The sequence below is a fragment of the Myotis myotis genome, unplaced genomic scaffold (assembly GCF_014108235.1).
Source record: "Myotis myotis isolate mMyoMyo1 unplaced genomic scaffold, mMyoMyo1.p scaffold_m19_p_17, whole genome shotgun sequence".
Lineage (NCBI taxonomy): Eukaryota > Metazoa > Chordata > Mammalia > Chiroptera > Vespertilionidae > Myotis > Myotis myotis.
In genome coordinates this window covers 38,659,640-38,685,677 of record NW_023416321.1, presented here as the reverse complement: position 1 = coordinate 38,685,677, position 26,038 = coordinate 38,659,640, and the positions used below count along the sequence as shown (strand labels likewise).

The 26,038-nt window shown below is 42.3% G+C and overlaps 1 protein-coding gene across 5 annotated transcripts in view; it reads right to left on the bottom strand.

The window, feature by feature from the left end:
- ZZEF1 (zinc finger ZZ-type and EF-hand domain containing 1) overlaps window positions 1-26,038 on the bottom strand; it is a 116,717-nt gene that overhangs the window by 47,758 nt on the left and 42,921 nt on the right. For all 5 annotated transcript variants that reach the window (XM_036341280.1, XM_036341276.1, XM_036341278.1 and 2 more), the window contains exons 12-28: window positions 24,306-24,417; window positions 22,708-22,923; window positions 20,732-20,832; window positions 19,972-20,141; window positions 19,041-19,174; window positions 17,543-17,613; window positions 16,241-16,355; window positions 15,257-15,416; window positions 13,639-13,760; window positions 13,437-13,559; window positions 12,018-12,184; window positions 11,853-11,934; window positions 9,334-9,535; window positions 8,268-8,416; window positions 6,349-6,589; window positions 3,371-3,450; window positions 956-1,049 (exon numbers count right to left, since the gene is read on the bottom strand). In XM_036341280.1, the coding sequence (XP_036197173.1) occupies window positions 956-1,049; window positions 3,371-3,450; window positions 6,349-6,589; window positions 8,268-8,416; window positions 9,334-9,535; window positions 11,853-11,934; window positions 12,018-12,184; window positions 13,437-13,559; window positions 13,639-13,760; window positions 15,257-15,416; window positions 16,241-16,355; window positions 17,543-17,613; window positions 19,041-19,174; window positions 19,972-20,141; window positions 20,732-20,832; window positions 22,708-22,923; window positions 24,306-24,417 (2,339 nt within the window). The remainder of the gene's footprint in view (window positions 1-955; window positions 1,050-3,370; window positions 3,451-6,348; window positions 6,590-8,267; window positions 8,417-9,333; window positions 9,536-11,852; window positions 11,935-12,017; window positions 12,185-13,436; window positions 13,560-13,638; window positions 13,761-15,256; window positions 15,417-16,240; window positions 16,356-17,542; window positions 17,614-19,040; window positions 19,175-19,971; window positions 20,142-20,731; window positions 20,833-22,707; window positions 22,924-24,305; window positions 24,418-26,038) is intronic.

Genomic DNA, 26,038 nt, shown 5'->3' with positions numbered 1-26,038 from the left:
GAGAGAGAACAGTATAAAGTTCCCCCCGTACCCTTCACCTAGCTTCAATAGCTAACAACCCAAGGCCCGTCTAGTTTCACCCACTCCCCACTGCCATGCAGATTCCAGGCATTACATTATTTCAACTGCAAAAACTTCAGTATATTTCTCTAAAAAAAAAAATGAGTTAAAAAACAAACAAACATGATATCATTTTAAAAATTAACAGTAATTCCTAATTTCACTGAATATTCAATATCTGCACACTTTCTTTGTTTAAAAAAGAAGTTATTGACTTTAGAGAGAGCAAGGGAGAGAGAGAGAGAAACATTGGTCAGTTGCCTCCTACATGCCCCTTGCTGGGGATCAAGCCTGTAATCTGGGCATATGCCCTGACCAGAAATCAAACCAACGACCTTTTGGTGCATGTGATGACAGTCAACCAACTGATCCACCAGCCAGGGCTTTTTTTTTTTTTTTTTTAAATCCCCACTTGAAGATATGTTTTTATTGACTTTCAGAGAGAGAGAAAGGGGGAGAGAGAGATATACACATTGATGTGAGAGAGAAACATCAATAGGTTGCCTCCTGTAGCCACCCCAACCAGAGTTCAAATCTGCAACCTAGGTATGTGCCCTGACCTGGAACTGAACCCACAATCTTTGGTGTACAGGACAACGCTCCAACTAACTGACCTACCGGCCAGGGCTCCATGTCTACCCGGCCAGGGCTCAATGTCAGCACACTTTCAAAATATAATAAGATGTAGTTCCAAAAGCACCTGATGCCTCCTAAGAAAAATAATTAGAAAGAAGTAAAAAGGAAAGTTTCTATATCCCTGGAAACTACATTTAGTACCTGTGTTATGTTCCCTAGGTCAACACAGCTTCAATGAAACTAATCTAGAAGACACGTTACTGGTTTTCTATGAAATGGAAACAGAAGGCCCAGTAATGACTAGAGTTGGCACACTCACCCAGGCTCTCAGGGTTTGCCTCAGCAGCTTCTGACCCGCGTTTTTCTTCTGCCTCATTCCCCAGGCTCACCAGGGACTTCTGCTTTATCTCTAACTGAGGGGAGAATTTGAGACACATAATTAGGCTGTCCAGACACGACAACAGGGCAGCCACAGCAAATTACTTCAAAAGCACACAGGGTTGAGATCATGGAGTACTTTATAGTTATTGTTCAGCTAATGAGGACATAGGACTAAGACATTATTAGTAATCCTAGAAGTAACCCAGGTTGTGGAGCTATCGTAAGGTAAATCCACAAAACTACCTTCAACTATTTGAGAGGAGCTTGTACCCATGACCCTATTATTTAAAAAACAACAACTCTAGAACACTGGAGGTGGAGAGGGGACTATCTAAGGCTGACCTAGTATAGATGAAGAACTGAAGGTCCAGAGAAGTGAAGAATCTTGCAAGGGACATACACTTGGTTTGATGCAAGAGGTTAGACCAAAACTGATCTCTATTCTACCCTGAACGAGGGGATACCTCTAAGTGATGTCTAGAATGCCAGGCAATGGTCACAATATGACCACAGTACTAACATCCCAGGCAGAAGGCCATGTGTGATTTAGGAGAGGCCAAAGTCTTAGAGAGAAAGCTGGCATCTTGCCCAATGTCAGCAGCTTGTATAAGGCTAAACCAGAAGCACAATCTACAATATGCCTCATCACCTGCCAAATCGTTTTTTACTTAAGCTGTTATGTGGTAGCTGACTGCATCATACACTCCTTTTCTTAAACTGTTACTAATACCATGGTTTCTCTGTCAAATCTTCTGATTCTCCTTCTACCATTCTGATGACGATACCTTTTAGTTTCTTTTGAGAGATTCTGTTCATTTTGGCTTCCATCTATCTATCCAGTACTTTTGGGCACCATGTATGTTCTGATCATTGTGGATTCTGTCCAAGGCTATGTGTTCCAGGATAAACTCTTACTTTAAAGAAAAACTATTACCAATGATTTGCAGATCCCCTATCTCAACCTTGACATGTCTGTGATGCATCAGCCATTTAAACTCTTTCATGTTTACTAAATTCTCCAGCTAGATGTCTCAGATAACCTAGATGTCCTCATACTCAACATGACCCGAAGTGAACTTTCCTGCCCACTCTCAGATCCAAGACCATCTTTCCTATTCTGGTCAATGCTTCTATCATCCACCAAGTCACCCAGCAACATGGGAATGGTCCTAAATTCCATCCTCCTGTTCACCACTCACATCAATTACAAAGTCTAATTATTTTATCTTCTAGGTAGCAGAAGCCATCCTCATCTAATATCACAACTGGTCTACTTTCAATTTCATTATCCAGCCTCTACTAAGTAAAAGGTTTTTTTCCCCAATTACTGTACAATATTTAAGATGATTGTGTATACATAAAAAAAATACGGATATATAGGTATTCATCTCCATGCCCAAGAAGTAAAAACAATTCTCCTAATTTTTGTGTTTATAATATCCATGTATTTATATGATTTTACTACATATTGATGTACATAACATACAGATTTGGTTTGTGTTTAAATTTTATATAAGGAATATCATACTTATGTATTCTTCTACAACTTGCTGTTTTGATTATCGTCATGTTGGTGAGCACCACCCATGCTGATACATGCAGCTCTACTTCATTCACTTTCATTATAATCCTGTATTGTTATTATCACTTTACATTGTAATATAATATTAAATAGTAGTATAATATGCAACCTGTTTCTCCATTCTCCTACATTGTTCTTCCAGTTTATTGCTGTCAGAAACAATGCTGCAGACCACTTCTCTAAAATGCAGAAGGGCCTCTCCCCAGACTAAAACCATCAGTGGTTGCCCAGTACCTAAGGCAGTGATGGCGAACCTATGACACGCGTGTCAGAGGTGACACGCGAACTCATTTTTTTGGTTGATTCTTCTTTGTTAAATGGCATTTAAATATATAAAATAAATATCAAAAATATACATCTTTGTTTTACTATGGTTGCAAATATCAAAAAATCTCTATATGTGACACGGCACCAGAGTTAAGTTAGGGTTTTTCAAAATGCTGACACGCCGAGCTCAAAAGGTTCGCCATCACTGACCTAAGGTAATGCTTTCCTTCCTGGTCTAACAGGTTCCACAGGGTACCCTTTGGGGTTTCTAAGGATGTAGGTGGGCTCAACTGAACCCTGTTTGTTCTGAACATTCTCAATACTCACCTAATTATGATTTCAAGGATTCTAAATTAGTTTATATCCATTCATGTCACTAAACTTTAGTTTAAAAAACATTCCTGAAGTTATATTCTTGGGAAGAGAGTTACTTATCTTAATTCTGTGATACTGTCGTGGGAAATTTTTAAAAATATAAAAATTACATGCAAAGGAAAATCTTACCATCCATATTCGAATCCCATCTGCCAAGGAATACACCTGAGCAAACTCCTCACTCAGGGCTGTCGTGCCCCCACTGTTTACTGGGGAAAGGAGAGACGAAAAGATTACATTCAGTTAACACAATTCACTACTGCGGCACTAAGCACAGAGTAGTTTCTCAATCTACCCACAGAAAAAGCTCCTCCCCTGACACTCACGCATTGGGAGTGGTTGAAAGAGCCATGGGGAAAAAATTATCAACTAAGCCACAGATAGCTGTGATGGGTTCTCTGTGTTACTTCAAAGTAACATTTTTCAAATGAACATCTGAAATGGACATACTAGTAAAGTGAGTAAAATATTAAAAGAAAAAATGTAAAAGACATGAAAAGTACTAAAAGTAAAATAACAGATACTAAAAATGAGCAAAAAATAATTATTGACATTGAAAAAAGGTCATGGTATATATTAAATTTAAAAAGCTGGTTATAAAACAATATAAATAAAATTGTCTTATTTTAAAAGAATATACATTAAAAACATATATATAGGGTAGGACAAAAGTAGGTTTACAGTTGTTTGTATAGAAATTAATACAATAATTAATAAATAATAATACAAGAATAAACTGTATTTCGTGTACTCACAATTGTAAACCTACTTTTCCCCACCCTGCATGTGTGTGTATACACACACACACACACACACACACACACAAATATACCTAGATAAAGGCTAGGTAGATATATAGAAAAATGTTAATAGAGGTGTTCTCAAAGTGATGAGATTATAGTTGATAATTATTTTAAGCTTTTCTGTATTTTGTAAGTTTCTACACAAATGGATATTATTTTTATAATTCAAAAAAGTTGTGATTTTTAAAGAAAGACCTGCCCCTTCTCTTCATCTAAAAACCAAAAGGATAACATATGTACTAAAAGAGTGTAAAGCTCTTGTTGAACCAATATACAATGCAATGAATATTTTCTGAACATGTAGAATATTCTGGGCTCCATATCAGGTACTAGGAATACAGTGCTGAGAGAGACATGGGTCCTGCCCTCAAGTAGCTTTTAGTCAAGTTGAAAAACTCCTCCTGTACATTTCTAACTCAAAAGGGTAACCAATTTTTAGACAAATATGAGTAAATTAGCTAGACAAGAACCACTCTCTATGTAGCTCAGTTTTAAAGAGCCCACGATCAGTCCTCAAAGGCTGAGCTAGAAAGAACTGAGACCAAGTATGTCTTCTTCAAAGCAACAGTGGTAGGCATTCTCAGAACAACCTGTATTCAGCAAAACATTTCTAACTCTCACATTTCATTGTGTTTCTCTACTGCAAATAGTTATGTGTTATCTGAACACGATTTGAAAAGGAGCTGCAGAACTCTCCCCAGCCGAAAACTTGCTGCTTCTCAGCTTTTAACTCACAAAGCTTTTTCCCTCTACGCAAAGTTCCCAGATAACAAAGATTGTGCAGCTCTCTAACCACAATTTGATTATGAAACACACTGAATTTTTCAAAACCATAAAGGTCCCGTTGTTCCCCATTCCCTAGCATAAGGAACTCATGTTTCAATGTAGTTTTATTTTAGCAACTTCTTAAAGGAGCTATTAATATTTGAGGGATTAATCAAGATACTTTGGAAATTAGGAAATAAATTCTGCAATATGGGATCCAAATAACTCAGCAATAAAGGCAGTAGTGATAATTTCAATATTAATATCAATAATAATAATAAGAGCAACAGTCAATTACCTACTCTAATGGACGGAAGCATTTGTTCCTGCTTATTTCATCTGCACCATGGAAAGAGCACTTAACCTGCTCGGGAAAACACACACCTCATCTTTAAATGGGTTTTTCCCCTGAAGGATTAGGAATGGAGAGAGACTCTCCCTCCTGTGGGTCCTGTGAGGCTGCAGGCCACATACACAGGAAATACACAGAGATGGTATCCCTGATGGAAAGAAATGGTGGAGCAGGCTATCAACAAAGGAAGCCAAGCAGAGATGATGCTACAAAGAAGCTGCAAGTCTAAAGATAAGAATTAATACCAACATTTTCCTCCTTAGTCATGGCACATTGAATTACCAAAACAATTGTTTTAATTGGAATTTCTTAGAATGTTAGAGCTAATCAAATCTAAACTTTTATAAATAAGGACACTAAGGAGCAGAAAGGTTGTCAGATTAACCTGAAGTTGCACAACTTCTAGTTTTTGAGCTGGTACTATAGCCCAAGTTAAGGGTTTATTTTCCATTAAACTTCTTGGTTGTTTTCCATTAGAATTTTGGATAAGACAAATTATCTGCTAATTAGGAAACTAATTAACTGCTAATTAGGAAACTCAAAGCTACTTGCCATATACTCCAGTTATAAATCTTTTGACTGGCAAAGCAGACCTAACAAGATGATGTCTATAATTATAGAAATACTAGAGGCCCGGTGCATGAAATTCATGCACTTGGGGGGGGTATTGGGGGGGGCCCCTCAGCCTGGCCTGAGACCTCTCGCAGTCCGGGACCCCTTGGGGGATGTCTGACTGACAGCTTAGGCCCGCTCCCAGTCAGATTTCCTTAGTGCTGCCGTGGAGGTGGGAGAGGCTCCTGACACTGCACTCGCCAGCCATGAGCCCAGCTTCTGACTGAGCGGCGCTCCCCCTGTGGGAGCGCACTGACCACCAGGGGGCAGCTCCTGCATTGAGCGTCTGCCCCCTGGTGGTCAGTGCACATCATAACAACTGGCTAACCAGTAGTCTGTCTGCCACTTGGTGGTCAGTGTACGTCATAGTGAGCAGTTGAGCAGCCTTAGCATATTATTAGCATGTTACGCTTTGATTGGTTGAACGGCCAACTGGACGACCGGACACTTAGCATATTAGGCTTTTATTATATAGGATATTTGTATTTCAAAATATTTTATTTACTTAAGTTAGGCTTTCTTAAAACTTAGCAATTGGCCTTCAGATGAAAAATATTCCCTGTAATATAAGTTACCATATTTTTGCAGCTTCTCATATAAGCCTGGAGTGCGATACACCAGAGCAGCAAAGGTGGCGTTCACAGCTTGATCAATAGTGGAACCAGCAACTATATCTGTCTTTGGGGCCTGTTTTCTACATGCCTGTATGAATCCTTTGAAAAGCTCTGAATATGGCCCACAGAAGTTCTGGGCAGGATCTGACTGTGCAAAATCAAGAAGAAAACGGTGGCAGGGATCATCAGGGATGTTCTTAACCTGGGAACAACAACAACAAAAACCAATCATGTTTAAGACATTCGTTCAAAAAATAAAGTTTACAGAACACCTACTAGGCCAGAAGTATAAACCAGAGTGCATTCTTCTCTCAGGAAGTTTAAATCTATTTTGGGGAGACCAGACAGGCATATGGGTTAAAAAAAAAAAAAAAAAGGTAAACATAAGTAAAACATTACAAGCATTAAAGCTAGCACTACCATAAAGCAAAAGATTATGAAGTGCCAAATGCCTATAAGGGACACCCAGTGCTGAGAATTCACAGGTGAGAGTTCAGAAAAGCCTCCTGGAGATGGGCTTTGGACTGGACCGTGAAGACTGGGCAGGTTTGGCCCTGAGGAACATAAACATTAGCAGAAGTTAAGAGTCAGTGGGGAGACTGACCTGGCCTGAAGTCTCAGCTGGGGAGTGGTGGGAACTAGAGTCAGATAGGTAAGGTGAAAGGAGACTGCAGAGAGCCTTGACTGTCACTCTGAGGAGTTTAGACTTCACCCTGTGGGCAATGGGGAGCCATTAATGGTGCTTGGCAGTGGAATGACAAGATAATGCAGTATTAAAAAAAAAAAGAAAGAAAACTTGGTAGGTATCAATGTGACAATGCAAGTGTAAGATGAGGGCCTGGATAAAGATGGAGACAGAGGGGATGAAAAAAGATGAACATCACAAGGGAAAATCTATAGGGCTTGCAGCTGACTGGATAGAAAGGAGAACAAGGTGAGTAAAGGTGATGCTAGGGAACAGTGGCTCAGTGCCTAGGAAAACAATAATAGGAGTGAGCAGTCACAGACGGGGGAGGGAGTAATCCCGATTTTATACTTCTGAGTTAAAGGGAGTCAGAACTAAAATGAAAATACCTAAGAGGAAGATGAGTAACTGGCAAGTCTGGGAGAAGAACCAGAGCTCTGGATACTGACATTTAGAACTATTCACACAGATGTGACAGCAGAAGAGAGAAGAGGATAAAGTCTGGCAGGTTGCAGGGAAGGAGAGAAAGCCTGAGTTAAGCCTACTCTTTACAGGAGAAATAAGAGAAGTCAATAAGAGAGGCTGATGTAGCAGTTCGATGTAAGAGAAGACAGTTGACTAACATGGAATCAAAAGAAGAGAGGGTCCAAAGGAACCAAATGTAACAGAGCGGTAAAGGAGAGGAAGAGCCCCTGCATTCATAAATTAACTGAATAACTTGGGGGGGGGGCAGGAGGGAAGAAGGAAGGAAAAGTAGTAGAAAAGAGAGAGAGGAAAGGAGATGAAAAAGAGACAGCCGGCAAACCTGTTTAGTGTTTTAAATATTGTAAGCCTAAATAACATGCTACCATTCCAAAAAGCATAGCATGAAATCTTTTACTCTAAAGCTTGACTCAGTGGGGACGAGAAACAGACTTAACTTATTTGTTTAATAACTCCATCAAGAGAGATTTACTGAGCAATTGGTATATTTTACTGAAAAGCCACCTATTCAATATTTTTGAACATCCATTATGCACTGGCCCCTGTGGCACACAGTGGGAACACTAAATAAATAAGAGATAATTTCTGCCCTCAAGAAACTAACAACTTAGTAGGGGTGATTAGATATAAACACAAACATTTATAATTTAAAGTAATAAGTATTAGTAAGCATTTTCCATTCCAAATAGAAAGACAACAGAAGAGTAAATACCTCCTTACTATCTTGTTGTGGATGAGTGGGCCAGCTTGCTTCTAGTCCCAACTCTGGACATATCTGATGCCTGAAGACAGGTTTCCACAAGGGGGAGTTTAGGACTAATGCCATTTTTGCCTGAGGTACTGCCATGTTACTTCCTAACTCTGGAAAGAGAAGAAGGCTTATGAGAGTTCTATTTTTTCCATACTATACTAAGAATATTTGAACTGACGAAGAAAAGGTTTTAAAATGTGGGAATAATTAAGACTTGGAGGGAATTCACCCACATTTACCAAAATGTAACTCTGAACTTCAGGAACGCATACCCCAAATGAGCCCAAGCCATAGGAAGCCCTGAAACGCTGCCGTTCTGTGGAGAAATTCAGCTAAGGTACCTCTGAAATGACTAATCTGCATAGTAAGCGGAAAACTGACTGTGAACCACCCCTAGGGTCTAACAGGAGACCATTCAGGAATGTTTAATTATGGTGAAATGTTCACACTTTGTAAGCTGAACAATTAAATATTCATCACATGTGTGTTTATGAAGACATAGAAAAAAAGACTAGGTGGAAATAAATTAAAATGTTGATAATAATTATCTCTGGGTGTTAGGATTAAGGATGGCTTTTCTCCATTATGCAATTTTCCTATGATATTTTACTTTTATCATCAGAAAAGTCAAGAAATGATACAGACATAAAATACTCTAGTAAGTTTATTCCATATAGTTCTTGATTCCTGGATGAATTTCATAACTAAATTGAAGAAATCACTTTAAAACAAAATCCAAGGACTAAAATTAATTTAGTCTCTATTTCTGCCTTCTTATTGGAATATACCAAAATTCACTTATAAAAGAAGGATAAGATGCTACTAAAACTCAGCTCCCTCCCCCACTAAGCCTCCCCTATGGTGTCAAGTAGACATTTTATTCTGGTTTGGTTTAAAGGAAACAAAGAGAATTTTATTAATACCTTTTACTCCTCCATTGTGTGGAGGCACCTTAAGGAGAGAGAGCACTACCTTGCTCTTCAATGTGGCTGTAGCAAGAAGGGAAGGGACAGGGACGTGGACTTACGATGCACAGACTTGAGCGCCATGCACTGGGAAGCAAGACGCCCCATCAGTCGGCAAACAAGAAGTTGTAAATCCAACCCCCAAGACACGGCAACATCTGGCAGGCCATAAGCAGTAACAGTGAATTTGTAGCCCCACTCATTGTTACTGCTGTCAGAATGGAAGAGAAACTGTAGCCGAGGACCAGCCTTAAAGGTCACTTTCTAGAAGAAACAAAAAAAGTCATGTGGTCAAACAGGTTAGAGGAGGAAGCATTTCAATAAAAAATAAGCATGTTCTTCATGACTCAAAAAAATGTCAATTTAAAACTGGGTTACAGGCTCACCATTATATCTTATCACTCCCACCAAAGCTACTGAGGAGAAATGTACAAAGGAGTGGCTGAAACAGAAAATTCACAACTGTACCTTGTAAGGAAGCAAAGTTGGCAGAAAACTGCTGGTCAATTTCTAAACCCAATGCCCTTCTGTCCACTACCTACTCAGCCAGAGCTCACCTCGCCCAGTGCTGTGCTCCCATCCAGCAGCCCAGACAGCAGAGGAACGGTCAGCAGTTCAAAGCACTGAACCTCCCGCCCCAGGGGTCATGCAGCCCTCACTGTGAGGGGGACTCCTGGCTTTCACTGCCATGGTCTGGGCCTTCCTGGGGCCCTTCTTGCTAAGGATTACAACTATCCATTTACTCTAGGCAATGTGATATAGACCAGGGATTGGAAAACTTTTCCTATGAAGAACCTTATAGTAAATTATTAGACTTCCTGGACCATACATCTCTGTTATGACTACTCAAGTCTGCAAATTGCAGTTCCAAAGCATCTATAGTTGATATGTAAACAGTGGGCATGGCTGTGTTAAAAAAGAACTTTATTTACAAAATAGGTGACAGTAATAGTTTGCTGAATTCTGATATAAACACTTCCTTTTACAAATATATAATACTAGAGGCCCGGTGCACAAAAATTTGTGCACTCGGGTGGGGGAACAGGGGTCCCTCAGCCCGGCCTGTGCCCTCTCGCAGTCTGGGACCCCTCAGGGGATGACCACTTGCTGGCTTAGGCCTGCTCCCCGGGGGATTGGGCCTAAGATGGCAATCAGACATCTCTCTGGCAGCCCGGCAGCTCTTGGGGAATGTCCACTTGCCAGTGGGGAGCAGGCCTAAACTGCAGTCGGACATCCTTAGCGCTGCTGAGGAGGCAGGAGAGGCTCCCACCACCACCACTGTACTGGTAGCCATCAGTCTGGCTTGTGGCTGAGCAGAGCTCCCCATGTGAGAGCGCCCTGACCATCAGAGGGCAGCTCCTGCATTGAGTGTCTGCACCCTGGTGGTCAGTATGTGTCATAGTGACCAGTCATTCCCAGTCTTTCTGCTGTTAGGGTCAGTTTGCATATTACCCTTTTACTTATAGGATAGAGGCCTGGTGCATGGGTGGGGGCTGGCTGGTTTGCCCTGAAGGGTGTACCGGGTCAGGGTTGGGGTCCCGCTTGGGTGCCTGGCCAGCCTGGATGAGGGGATGATGGCTGTTTGCAGCTGGTCGCACCGCCTTCAGGGTGGGGGTCCCCTCTGGGGTGCCTGGCCAGCCTGGATGAGGGGATGATGGCTGTTTTCAGGCTGCCCGCACCTCCTTCAGGGTGAGGGTCCCCACTGGGATGCCTGGCCAGTCTGGGTGAGGGGCTGAGGGCTGTTTTCAGGCTGGTGGGCGACTGAAGCTCCCAACCTCTCCTTTTTTTTCTTTTTTCTTTCTTTTTTTTTTTTTTAAATATATTTTATTGATTTTTTACAGAGAGGAAGGGAGAGATAGATAGTCAGAAACATTGATGAGAGAGAAACATCGATCAGCTGCCTCCTGCACATCTCCTTCTGGGGATATGCCCGCAACCAAGGTACATGCCTTTGACCGGAATCGAACCTGGGACCTTTCAGTCCGCAGGCCAACGCTCTATCCACTGAGCCAAACCGGTTTTGGCCTTTTTTGTTTTTTTAATTCTGGGATTTATTTACCTTCTATGGCTGTCACTGGAGCTGAGAGCCGGCTCCAGCTCTGAGGCCCGGCTCCAGCTCTGAGACCTCGGCTGGCTGAAAGCAGGTATCTGGGTTTGTTTGGCTTCTATAATTGAAACACTGTTGCAGCTCCAGCTCTGAGGCCTTCCGCTGCTGAAAGCAGGTATCTGGGGTTTGTTTAGCTTCTATAATTGCAACATTGTTTCTTAGAGTGCAGCTCAGAGCCCGGCTGCGGCAGGCGGGGAACGTTGGCTTTCTCCATCACTGGAGCAAGCAAGCCTCATGTTCGCTTCAGCTGCCTGGTTGCCGGCTGCCATCCTGGTTGGCAGTTAATTTGCATATTGCCCTGATTAGCCAATGGGAAGCGTGTCGGAGGTACGGTTAATTACCCTATTTGTCTTTTACTAGATTAGATAAATGCGTCTTTTCAAAGACATACATCTATTACTCTTGAGGGATGCCAAAAGGAGAAGACTTGATACAGAAGTAGGCATTTTATCTCTTTTGGAGAATACCACTCACCTTGGGCCATTTATCAGTGCCAACTTTTGTGTCATAACGTGTTTTTCCACCTCTAGCGTCGGTAAATTCCAGATAATCATACCTGTGAAAGCATAATCTCTGTCACTTCCCTTCTCTCACTTTTGATCCATTATTGCTTGGGAAAGAAGAATATGTGAGTCTCACCTTTTTTCAGTTTCACACCTCTCATCAAATTCCACCTCAAAATAGGTTGCCCCTGGGCTAACAAAGACAGACACCTCGTGGCAATTATTTTCATAGTTGTGGGCAGACTCCTTAGTCCATGTATGTAACACTACTGGCTGTTCCTGTTGCCAAGTCTCGACATCCAGCTATGCAAACAAACAAGATAAGAAAGGTTTTCATCACTTTACATCCAGCCATACACAATAGATTGTGCCGTATCCATGATCTAGACAGCCCCTGACAGTCCTACACAAATCACCACACAGGCTAAAAATTTGTGCACTCGGGGTGGTCCCTCAGCCTGGCCTGTGTCCTCTCACAGTCTGGGACCCCTCAGGGGATGACCACCTGCTGGCTTAGGCCCGCTCCCTGGGGGGATTGGGCCTAAGCTGGCAGTCAGACATCCCTCTGGCAGCCTGGGAGCCCTCAGGGAATGTCCATTTGCCAGCAGGGAGCAGTCCTAAGCTGCAGTCGGACATCCTTAGCACTGCTGAGGAGGCAGGAGAGGCTCCCACCACCACTGCTGTGCTGGCATCTGTCAGCCTGGCTTGTGGCTGAGCAGAGCTCCCCCTGTGGGAGCACACTGACCACCAGGGGGCAGCTCCTGCATTGAGTGTCTGCCCCCTGGTGGTCAGTGTGTGTCATAGTGACCAGTCATTCCCAGTCGTTCTGCTGTTGGGGTCAATTTGCATATTACCCTTTTATTATATAGGAGTGCCTGGCCAGCCTGGGTGAGGGGCTGATGACTGTTTGCAGGCTGGCCACAGCCCCTTCAGGGTGGGGGTCCCTCCTGGAGTGCCTGGCCATCCTGGGTGAGGGGCTGATGGCTGTTTGCAGGCTGGCCACAGCCCCCAGCCACCCAAGCTCCCAGTGGAGGCAGACTGGAAGCAGGTATATGGGATTTATTTAGCTCCTGTAATTGAAACTTTGTTACCATGAGCGGAGGCCACAGCCAGCTCAAGGCAGGCGGGAAGCTTGGCTTCCTCCATCGCCTGGGCAACCAAGCCTCCTGCTTGCTCCAGCTCTGTGGCTGCCGGCTGCCATCTTGGTTGGGTTAATTTCATATAGTCTCTCTGACTGGCTGGTGGGCGTGGCTTGGGGCATAGTGAAGGTATGGTCAATTAGCATATTTGTCTTTTATTAGTGTAGATGTGCTATAAAATTCTGAAGTCAATATATGCACAGCTTTCTCTGTATCTCCTTTCTAACACTGACCTCACCAAATAAACTCACACTGGCATTTATCCTTATTGGCAAAACCACTGATAAAAATATAGGGGGTCTTCTCAACAACATTTATCTGTGTAAGCCTGTACCATACCGTGGTATGCTTCACTAAGTATGGTCACACCGCTCGTGAGGGAAATACAAAGCAGTTTAAGTGCCAACTCAAGTTACCTTATTCAGTCCTCCCTCGGGGTCACTGCAGAGCCTCTTCAACAACTCTGTTAGGGTACTGAATTCTCTCAAGAGTTTGCAGTGGGAAATGTCTAAAGTGCAAAAGTCCAGGAGAAAGATTACCTAGAGGAAGATGAACAAAGCACTTAGTGTCCACTGCAGACCCTCCTGCCCTTTACAAATGGCTGCCACTTTGTCTTACCAGTTGTCGAGCTGCCATTGAAAACACTGAATTACATAGTTTTTCTACTATGGTTTTTCCACTATACTGTGACAAAAGGGACTCCAAAATCACTCTTGTGCTTCCCAGAAACTGTTCCACATCTACCAAAACAGAAAGAAAATGTGTTATACAGGAGAAATATCACTTGCTTGGTCATCATCAAGGGTAAGCTGTCACAGAAGCTATGAAGGAAATTCCACATCAGAAAGACCAGGAGACCAGGAACTACTATACAAATGCTTTCCTCTAGGCAAGAAAAGCAATGCAAATCCAGTAAAAGATTCCCTTTAGAGTGAGTAATTCATTTTTGCTTCTTTTCAAAGAGGTGGAGATATTACTTTTGTAAGTGAAATTGCATGGCTGACCGACCCCGTTGCTACTTTCCCTTTGTTTACAATGGGCCATCACTAGGTGTGCCATATCATGGGACAAGCTTTAGGTGGCAGGGCTCAACAGTGTAAGCATTTTTGTCACAGCTGCTGAGACCAAGTTTGATGGAACTAAATTTTCCACATATAATTTCTCAGAATCTGCTAAGTTTCATATAATTTTCTGTGGGTTTATGGGACATGAATCTGAATATTTTCTGTAATCAGCAAAGATCACAGCAGTGCTCACACACCTTAGACTCTATAGGTTTAAGACTTTTCCCTTTTGGGTGACTTAACTAAAACAAGGAATGCAGACTATTGAAAAGTGTGACATCATCTAGTAGTGCTGTATAACTACAGAGTATGGCATCATCTAGTAGTGCTGTATGACTGCAGTGTGACATCATCTAGTAGTGCTGTATGACTGCAGAGTGTGACATCATCTAGTAGTGCTGTATGACTGCAGAGTGTGACATCATCTAGTAGTGCTGTATGACTGCAGAGTGTGACATCATCTAGTAGTGCTGTATGACTGCAGTGTGACATCAACTAGTAGTGCTGTATGACTGCAGAGTGTGACATCATCTAGTAGTGCTGTATGACTGCAGTGTGACATAATCTAGTAGTGCTGTATTACTGCAGAGTGTGACATCATCTAGTAGTGCTGTATGACTGCAGAGTGTGACATCATCTAGTAGTGCTGTATGACTGCAGAGTGTGACATCATCTAGTAGTGCTGTATGACTGCAGAGTGTGACATCATCTAGTAGTGCTGTATGACTGCAGAGTGTGACATCATCTAGTAGTGCTGTATGACTGCAGAGTGTGACATCATCTAGTAGTGCTGTATGACTGCAGTGTGACATCATCTAGTAGTGCTGTATGACTGCAGAGTGTGACATCATCTAGTAGTGCTGTATGACTGCAGAGTGTGACATCATCTAGAAGTGCTATATGACTGCAGAGGCAATGTTTAGGTTGTGCAATGTCCCAAGCCTGCAATAAAAAAAACTTAGGCATACTACCATATTCAGACAGGAAACTTTGGGCAAAAAGATACGCTACCGAATTCTATTTTAAGAAGAAAAAACAACCCAAAGACAATTCCCGATTTGTATCAAGAAAAGAAAACCATATGCACATTCAATGAATGAGTACTAAAAAGTGAGAACATGCAGAGTCAAAACCCAAACACTTGTTTTCATGGATTTTGTCCTGAAACTCACATTTTTCAATAAGGTCAACGGCAAGCTCTTTGGCTCCAGGATCTGTGCTCTTCAGCTGCAGGTAGCACCAGGAGAGTAGGCTGCCTTGGACAGACCAGAACAGGGAGAAGAGCACGGAGCCAACCTCCGCTTGGGCCTTGTTGAGCATCAACAGTTCACACTGCAAGGGAGGAGACAAAGAGAAAGTGTTTACAAGGCCGTTCACAGAACACAGCCAAGGGCATTTAAGACAGCAGCTGTCACTGGCAAAAAAATTCTAGGGAAATGAGAATGGTCACAAAAGAGCTTTCAACCCAGAAGTGACCAAGAAAGAGGTATTATGACACCTCCTCTTTTGCCCTCAGCTTTTCAGAACCTTTACAAATGGTTTTCACTCCATAAGGTATTCCTTCTGCCCCTCAGGAACCTTACCCCACCAATTATCTCGTTTCCCTTTCACATCATCCAGTCCCTTTTCTCTGTGGCTCCTCTCCCTGAGCCTTCCGTCAAATCTCTCCCACCTTAGAAAACAATTCTTAGTCCCCTATGGCTTTCTAACCATCATCTTTATTCTTTGGAGTTTCTCTGAAGAATCACCTGACCTCCAGGAATAAACTATTGCACATTAAGAACCACAAGACATGTTCATATCATATCTGCTATGTAACTGCCCCAAACTGGACCTAACTGCCCCTCCATAATACAATGGATAAATTAACTGTGGCACACTCATAAAGGAAACACTGTGCACATGCATGAACACGGATGAGTTTCAAAAATGCCCAAGTGAAGAAAACATGTCACAGACATGTCCCCTCACTCATTTGCAAAAGCTGGCAGATTAGGAGCCAAGGAGGCTGGGAAATCTGTGTGCTCATTGATGGTCACAGGAATAGAGCTACGTTCATACTGTAAATGAGGGTTGAAGGGGAAGGCACAGTGACAGCTCTATCACATGCTCCTAAAAGCAGAAGGCAAAGACCACAGGGAGCAACCATCAGTTACCTCTCGAGCAGCAACAGAGAGGAGAGTCCTCATGACGGCCAGGACTTCACTGATGTTCGTATCGGCCAGGTCGCCTTTCTCAGGTAAAAGCAGAAGGCCGCCTGGGTCCCTATCACTGAAAGAACACAAATTAGTCACGACACCTTGTTTCAGGAAGTGGATTTACATGTGTTTTTATCTTAAAAGGTTCCAAAAAGGAACCTAGAAAGACTTCAGTGTCAGTTCAATGGGATGAGATGAATTTGGGTCAGGAAAAAAGCCATGGTCCCGCTGGGTATGGAGCACTGTCCCAGCACATGTCCTTATGTAAGCACAGGCACATAAATCCTCAAGTCCTTAGAAGAGATTCTAAGGAATAAATCTGATGAATAAACCACCTTGACCACCAATAAGAAACACACCTAACCTCATGACTGCTAACTTGACAATCTGGGCTAATCATTACGTGTCTCAAATGTTCACATGACAGCCCCAGCCTCTTTCATCATCCTTGATACTCCACTCTGAACACATTTTATAGAGTCCTCTAAGTCTGGCATCCACACCAAGTATAGTTTGACTTGCAGACAGTAGCTCAGGCTGTTAGTTCTCTCCCTCCTTCAAGAGTCCATACCTTCAGCTCTGGCTGGTGTGGCTCAGTTGGCTAGAGCATCGTCCTGTACACCGAAAGGTCATGGGTTTGATTCCAGGTCAAGGCACATACCCAGGTTGCAAGTTCGATCCCCTCTTAGGGTTACGGGAGGCAACTGATTGATAATTCTCTCACATCAGTGTTTCTCTCTCTCTCTTTGTCTATCTTTCTCTCCCTCAAATCAATAAAAAACATATCCTCTGGTGAGGACTTAAGAAAAAAAAAGTCTATACCTTTAATAATATAGCCTACAGACCCATTAGAAGTCAAAGCAAGCAAAACTCTCCAAGCCATCCTCTCCAAGCACACTTTTTTTCTAAGCTACCCTTCTGCAGTTGGTTTTAATGTAATTGGGTTTTTAGACTTCAGTACAGGGCTTCAGTTTTTGTTTTTAAAATTATTTAGAAACTGAAGTATTCAAAAAAATCCTCAATGGGTTCAATTTTAAGTTATCTTATAATGACTGGGACTTAGATTAAGGTCTGGATAAGATTATCATTCTCCCACTACTTCAGTCACTCCTGCGACAAGTGGTTTATCACTCAGAAACTTGGCTGAGCAGAGGGATGTAGCTGGTTACTCCAAAAGCACATGAAAGGAAGGGATAGCTAAGGAAACCAAATTTGCAAAGATTTGAAATACTGGACAATTGCAAAGAATTACAAACTTACCTAAAATACGTGCACAGTGAGCGGAAAGTGAGCTGCAGGGATTGCTTATGTTCCTGCTCAGTGACGTTTTTCTAGAAAACAAGAAACTGCACATTCAGAAAATCTATTCATTGACATTCCAATGACCTAGAGCAGCATGAATGCCCCTGCCCTCTGTTCCCAAGCATGAGGAAAGCCGGGATCAGCAGACCACCTCACGGTGCCCAACTAAGACCTGGCCTAGTGCTAAGAGGGAGCAGAACCACCCATCTAAACAGAAGATGGCAATTTACTTTTTGTTCACTGCTAAAGTTATCATCAAGGCTTCCTGCAGGAAAGCTCGTTGCACATGTTTAAGAAGATGACTTCCAAAAGATATACACCAGTACTTTTCATCACTGGGCATGCCATTGCAAGAGGAAAGAGCAGGAACAGGGAGCATTTCTTATGAACTTTGTTTTTAAATAGGATCTAAGCTCTTTCTATATAAGTCAGAACAGCCTACGGTGACAGTTATATAAATCACACCTCCTGATGGGGCTACTAGGCTACAGTGGGAGCACTTTATTTTTTCTTAATTCAAGGAATGTATTGAACATCTACTGCTATGCAAGAAACTGAGAGGGGTTTAAGACCCAGGACCCTGACTGGCACAGGAGGGTGGGAGAAATAAGATATGGCCGCAGATGACAGCAGTGCTATTTAATTCAGCAGAAAAAGAAGGGAAAATGTGACCCTTACCACTGCTGTCAGAGGGATGGGCAGAGGGAAAGTGACTGGGCTGCTCTGCTAATAGCAATATCATTCCAGAGGTTATATGTACTCTTTCTATTTTTCCCCGTGGGACACATGCCAGCAAAAAACAAAAACAAAAACAAATCCTTTGCTTAGCTGCCTGGTAAATACTTCTAGTAAACAAGTAGGACTGAGCTTTGCCCACAGTCCAGTGGGTCAGATCTAAAGGTTATAACTCAAAATGTGAAAACCGGTGTCTCAAGCTGATATGCAAACTTTGCAGACAGTGAAATACAACCAGAGATTCTTCCTCCTCTCTGAAACCGTTCTCAGTCATTTAGCATCAACACAATTCTCTTCTACTCCGAATGCTATGGGATTGGTTTTTCCTTGTGGCAGGTGTTCCCAACTGGACTGAAGACCTTGGCATCAGAAACCACATTTTACGCTTCTGTTCTGTCCTTTATTTCTATAGGCTTTTATGCATCCCACAGAGCATTTTTATTAATTTGTTAATTAGCTGCTGCATATAGAAATGCCTTTTCAGAATGCTGTCTCTAATTTTCCATATCAAGCTCTTACCAGTAATCCTATTAGATGCTTGTCTACACAGGCAATAACAAATAATCTATAACCATATCATTTAAAAATAATTATTATTGGTTTTATTTTTTTCAATTGTTATTTTGAAAATTTCTTTTCCTGGTTCTACAGCACTGGCAAGGCCTTCTATTATATCATTTTTATCAGGAATATAAACCATACTTTTAACTTAAATATGTACCATCATGGTGAAGAGATGGTTCCGCTGGGTCTGTCGATCAGGAAAGAAGATGGCAGCTCCACTGAGAAGGGTATTCCTGACTTCCTGTTTTAGTATTTCCATGGGCACAGAGTCTCCATCCACCCTATCCACCACTGACAAAAATGAACAATGGAATCAGCTTTAATTTATTCCATCTATTCACTTACTATATCTATATCTGCATTAACTAGCCTATAAACTCATTACTCTCCATTTTGCAGTTAATACCAGAGCAAAGAAATATTTCTGTACATGCTATGTAAGGAAATTATGTTTTGTTTGTTTATTTACATTTAACTAAAGACTATACGTATCAGTTTTAATTTCATTATTTCCCTGTCCTTTTGAGACACAACTTGGCAAAGACTTAAAAATAACTTCAGCCCTAGCCGGTTTGGTTCAGTTGGATAGAGCGTCGGCCTGCGAACTGAAAGGTCCCAGGTTCGATTCCGGTCAAGGGCACATGCCTGGGTTGTGGGCTTGATCCCCAGTGGGGGACTTGCAGGAGGTGAACAATCCATGATTCTCTCCCATCATGGATGTTTCTATCTCTCTCTCCCTCTTCCTTCCTCTCTGAAATCAATAAAAATATATTTAAAAAAAATAACTTCAGTTAGTCACATGTGTTTTATTTTCAATTTATCATTATAATATCTCCCTCAATCTATCAAACTCATCCCAGTAAAGACTAAACAGTGTGACAATAATTTCTCTCAATATCGGACAACCGTATATCAGAAACCAGGAGGAAGTTATTGATGAGGGAATAAACACTGAACCAAAATAAGATTCAAAAGAGGCTCATTTTCCAACAAAGCAATCCCTTTCCTGGGCTTGCATGATCAGAGGACCCCCTGTACTCCACAGCAAGACTAGCACAGGATCACATTAAAGAAAACCCCAATCCTACCATCACATAAGTGTGTATAGAGCTCCTTGGCGGCCTCCACTGCCCGGGGGCTCTGGCGGGGAGCCTTTGCATCCTCAGAGGCAGCCGTGGAGTCTCTCTGCAGCACCAAGAAGCAGCTCTGAAGGAGCTGCAAAAGCAGGGTTTGGGCACAGATGCATTCTTCCCTCGGGCTACAGAAAGATAAAATACATCAGAGAGCAAAAAGGCAAGTTGCTTTTATCCCCCACCCCCCCTAACCCCCCCAAAAAAGCCAAACAGTCCACAAAGGACTCTTCTCTAGACATCAGGCCTGGTGAAAACAATGCCAACCCAGAGGAGTAAAAGGTGGAATGGAAAGAACACTGTACTATGTAGAGTCTGCAAATACAGACCCCACCTGACTGCCCGCAGTGGGGCCAGGAAATGCATTTTTCATCCTGTTTCCTCATCTGTAAAATGAGGGTACTGCTATCATACTTAAGCTGCTCATCCCACAAGGTTGTAATGATAATCAAATGAGAAAATGTTTGGAAAATACTGCCCAAATCACAAATGATTTATAAAAATGTGCAATTTCTATATAATATTACTTTTTTGTTATTTCTATATCTAGGTGTTATTTTCCATAATAACCAAATCTTTAAAATCAGAACAATAAACTAGTGGGAAGTAAAAAAAAAAAAAACTTAGAAGAAAAAAAATTGTCCATTTAAAATAGCAAAACTCAGTGTCTGCAGTGTGTTTTTATATGCTTATCACCTTATCACAAATTCTGACCTACTTTTGCTTTAATTTACGGTAAAAATTCCAGAAGATCTCCAAATCAAGACCCGCGAAGTCCAGAAAAGACTTATATTTTAAGCCACTTTCCTTCTGCTGCACCTAAAGACCAGAAAAATAAAAATTAAAAATGCGTATGGAGAAAGACCATAATGGCTCATTTACTTCTCACTGTTAAGGGATGAGGTAGCCACAGGATAAAATTCCCATATAATGAATGCTTACTCTTTACTACTAAAAAGTCACAACTTTTTTGGTGTGAAACTTTCTAAAATATGTACATGTGTATGTGGTATGTATATGTACATATGTATGTAAATATATAATTATATACATGTATGTGTGTAAATAAATAAACACACACACACACACACACACACACACACACACACTAGTGGCCCAGTGCATGAAATTCGTGCACGGAGGGGGGTGTTCCCTCAGCCCAGCCTGCACCCTCTCCAATTGGGGATCTCTTGGGTCGGGCCTAAACCGGCAGTCGGACATCCCTCTCGCAATCTGGGACCACTGGCTCCTAACGGCTCACCTGCCTGCCTGCTTGATCACCCCTGCCTCGGCCTGTCTACCTGATTGCCCCTAACCCCTCTGCCTGCCTGCCTGATCGCTCCTAACTGCCTCTGCCTGCCTGCCTGCCTGATCTCACCCCCAACTGCTCCCCACTGCTGGCCTGATCTTGCCCCTGCCTCTGCCTACCTGATCATCCCTAACTGCCCTCCACTGCCAGCCTGATCTCACCCCCAACTGCCCTCCCCTGCTGGCCTGATCACCCCTAACTGCCTCTGCCTTGGCCCCCACCATCATGGCTTTGTTCAGAAGGAAGTCGGACGTCCGGAAGATGGCCAGTTGACCCGGTCTAATTAGCATATTACCCTTTTATTAATATAGATCACACACACATACAGACCCATAGAGGCTCCCTGACTTCATCAACACCACACCTGAAACATAAATGAGTCTTCACTGGATGATGATTACTGTCCAGGACCATATTACAGTATATTTTGACCCTTCCCTGAATGTAGTCTAATAGACCAATTCTGCTATAAATGCTCCTGCTATTTCTCAGCATCTCTCTCTCATTTGCTATTTCCTGCTGTGATAAGAGAGCTTGAATAACAAAGATGAAACAAACCATATAAATTGAGTTACCAGCCTCTGAGCAGCGCCCTGAAGCAGAGTAAAGGTCAAGAGTGGACACTGCTGCCCAGCTGGTATGGCTCAGTGGTTGAGTGTGGACCCATGAACTAAGAAGTTGCCAGATCAATTCCCAGTCAAGGCACATGCCCGGGTGTAGGCTCAATCCCCAGTGGGGGACATGCAGGAGGCAGCCAAATTGATGTTTCTATCTCTTTATCCCTCTCCCTTCCTCTCTTTCTAAAATTAATAAAAACATATTAAAAAGAGTAGACACTGTTGCATACCACATGAGAGAGCATCACTGAATTCCTGAGACAAACCATGTTCTCTATAGTGGTGGCTGTAAGAATTAACCTTTGAGTGAGTTATTGTGTTTTTATTAGTGACTGTAGAAGTCAGCGTGAAAAACACAATGATTTCAAATTCTGACATTATTTTGGGACTTTTAATAAACAAATAGAATTTACCTACACTTCAGGAATAATTGTCCTTAAAGAAGACATAAATCCTATAAACTTGCTTCAACTCCCCAGTCTGCCATTGGCAACCATAGCTGGGGATCTTTAAGCTCTGTTTGTATGTCTAGTCTAGGAACCCTCACAATGATGGCCACAAGCCACTTAGTGTTTCACTGACTGATGCCCTCAATGACCAGTACCTCACTCCCCTTGGCCTTCCAATGTCATCACAGCATGATGCCTCCCCACTCATTGATACTGCATGGCTTCAGCACGGCCAGGTTCCACTGACTGGTGTTCATTTCCCTGGACACTGTCATTATTTTCCCAAAGGAGGAAAGTCTAACAACTGAGGAAACACTACCAGGTCATGGGCAAGCTGCTGGATGAACTGAAGGGTCCTAAGGAGCAGTGAGGCCCCGCAGACACTCTCCTCCATGTCCTTTCTGCAGTGAGCACAGATGGCACTCTGTTCTGCTTCTGCTCTTGCAGGCCGGAGGTAGCCACTGATGCTCAAGCCTTGTACTCCCAAGCGCTCTGCCGACTCCTGACGGGTGCAGAGGAACTTCACCATCAAGTACTAGAAAGGACAAGAGAGATTTCAGGCGAAGGACTCAAGAGCCCTGGATATTGATGAAAGGGCGATAAGAGCCTTCTTTGGAAGGTGCTCCTATGACTTTAACAATTTATGAGGTACCAGTATGCCTAGCACTGGGGACGCATCTAACAAATAGGGGAAAAACACATACAATACAAATGCTGAATGAAATCTGGTTTGGGAAAGATCATAATAAGAGAAATGTCATTACTCCCTCCTCAAAAACAGGATTAACACAGGATGAATAAGAGAAGTATGTTTGCTCTGTGGCACAGTCATTTTGAATAGAAATCAGATATATGGCAAAAACAGTCCATGAATGCCATGAGGAAGCACCTCAAACTCCTAGCGGATATATGCAAACCATGTGCTGGGAGCCCAGGACACAGCCTTGTCTGCTCAAAGCTAAAGCCATTTTCAAAACTCAACTTCTGTGCAAACTATCTGCTTCTTACAGTGAAAGCTCCTTGGTCTGGGGCCTTTCAGAATCCACTCCTCAACTGCATAAATATTTACTGAGCATTTACTAAGTGTAAACCCCAAAGATAGTTCTTATTTCTCTATTTAAGCTTCTTACTAAGACTTACACTAGAGGTTAAAAAAGTTAAGTAGCCAGATAATGTCATAGCTATGGAAACACATCTCTCTTGCATTTATGCCTGTGCACTTGCCGTTCTCTCAGCCTGAGATGCCCTTCTCCGCACAACTTATCCTGGCTAAAGATGGTGGCTTAATCAACCTTCCGTAGTTAGCATCACACCACCTTTCCTGGAAAGCTTTCCTTAGTGAACTCCAGGTTAGGTAAGATATTTTTCTTCTGGGCTGCAAGAGCCCCCTGTATATCAGCCCATATCAGTCTCACATACATCTGTGCCTCTCACTAGACCAGTGGTTCTCAACCTTCCTAATGCCGCGACCCTTTAATACAGTTCCTCATATTGTAGTGACCCCCAACCATACAATTATTTTTGTTGCTACTTCATAACTGTAATTTTGCTACTGTTATGAATCGTAATGTAAATATCTGATATGCAGGATGTATTTTCATTGTTACAAATTGAACATAATTAAAGCATAGTGATTAATCACAAAAACAATAGGTAATTAATTATATATGTGTTTTCCGATGGTCTTAGGCAACCCCTGTGAAAGGGTCGTTTGACCCCCAAAGGGGTCGCGACCCACAGGTTGAGAACCACTGCACTAGACTATAGACTCCTTGAGGGTCATAATCATGTCTGATTCACCTCATGGGTTCCTGTGTTGGCACATGGCTGATACACAATAACCACTCGACAAATACTTACAGAATAAAAGGAGGGGAGTGGGCCAATACATGAAGGCCACAACTCAATAATGCTTACTCTGGCAATTCTGCACTGCTGCAGCTTAATCTCTGCTTCATCCCACTCTTCTTCCAGCTCAAACCAGCCAATAGGATCATCCTCTCCAAGATCATCAGGTGAGCAACCGATCCTATAAACACAAGGCAATCACAAACATTTTCATATTCCTAAACCTCTCAAGGGTTCAATGAATAAGACACCATGTAAGTGTCATTTAACTTGTGCATATGGCCTGTCAATTAACATATAAGATAGTTTGTGGTAATTTCCTCCCCATTTCTCAAACCTTCTCATCTGTGAAATGGGAATTATTATCAGTCCCAAATGTAATCTGAGAACTAAAAAGAAAGTTTGCTTCTCTAGATAACTGGTTTATCTGAAGAATGAGACATGAAGTCAAGGCATCTTAGATGAGCTTCTCAGGAGTAGGGTACAATGCAACAGCTGGTATGTGTTTGTGGAAAGAACCAAATGGGAGGCAGGTTCAGTTTTGTTTCCCTGGCTAATGTATGTCTGAGCAGCCCGAGGCTTGGGCCACTAGCAACAACTGAAGGGTAAAAGCTAGGCAGCTCCAGGTCCTCGAGCTCCAAAAATGGAAAACTTTGCAGAAGCCTCAGCATTTTCTCCTGTTCCTTAAGCAGTCCTTCCAGGAAAGCAGTGCACTCTGGAGGCTGAAGAAGCACAATTGTGTGCCACTTCTTTTTAAAAACCAGACGGCTGGCTCAGTGGTAGAGCACCGACCTATGAACCAGGAGGTCATGGTTCGATTCCTGGTCAGGGCAAATGCTCGGGTTTGGGGCTAGATACCCAATTGGGGGTGTGCAGGAGGCAGCCAATCAATGATTCTCTCTCATCACTATGTTTCTCTCTCTCTCCCTCTTTCTTCCTCTCTAAAATCAATAAAAATATATTTTTAAAATAAAATAAAAACCAGACACTTGAATGGTACTCCTTTCAGGAATTAAATAACCAAGACAAAGAAAAGGCAGTCTTTTCAAGTAATAGTTCTAACTTCAGACTACGCAGCTTGTGATATAGCTAACAAGCTAGCATTGCAGGAATATCCTTTATGGACAGAAGAAGCAAGCACAGGATTTACAGCAAGAGGGAAAACACAAAGAATCCAGAGTAGGTTCTGTAACACAGAGAAAAAAAATGTCCTCTCTTTAACATAAATCCTTTTTAGCATAAACCTTTCACAATATAGTTAGTCCTAAAACCAATGGGATAGCTGGTATTTTGTCTTAGCCCAAAATCCTGTTTCATCAATATTATGTGTTTGAGGATTTTTTAATTTACTCTTTGGGAGGCTCAAGGAAATCTTTGAGATACAGCAAGGTGGCAGGGTGTCAAAGAGCAGAGAGAAGCAACCTTTTTCACTACACCACACAGCAGGCAAGGTGGAGAGAAGCAAGCTGAGTATTAGTAGTTAAGTGTACACAGCAATCAAGCAGATGGTCCTTGAGCTGACTGACCATTGTCTGGACAGAGGAAAAAAAAAAGCAAAAAGATAGATGCATGTACATTAAAGTTTTGACTTCCAAACTGGAAAGGCACTGATAATATGTAGGCCAACCAAATCAGGATTCCAAAGTAGTTCAGGCTGAACCCAGAGGTAAAATCAGCAAGGGAGTAGCAAACAGGCCTATATTGAGGTTAAAATAAGTCATCCTATATAAGAAGTGAAAGATCTTGTTTGACAAGCAGGTTAAGGAAAAAAGACCTAGTTTAATATGTCCCAAGAGTGAGAC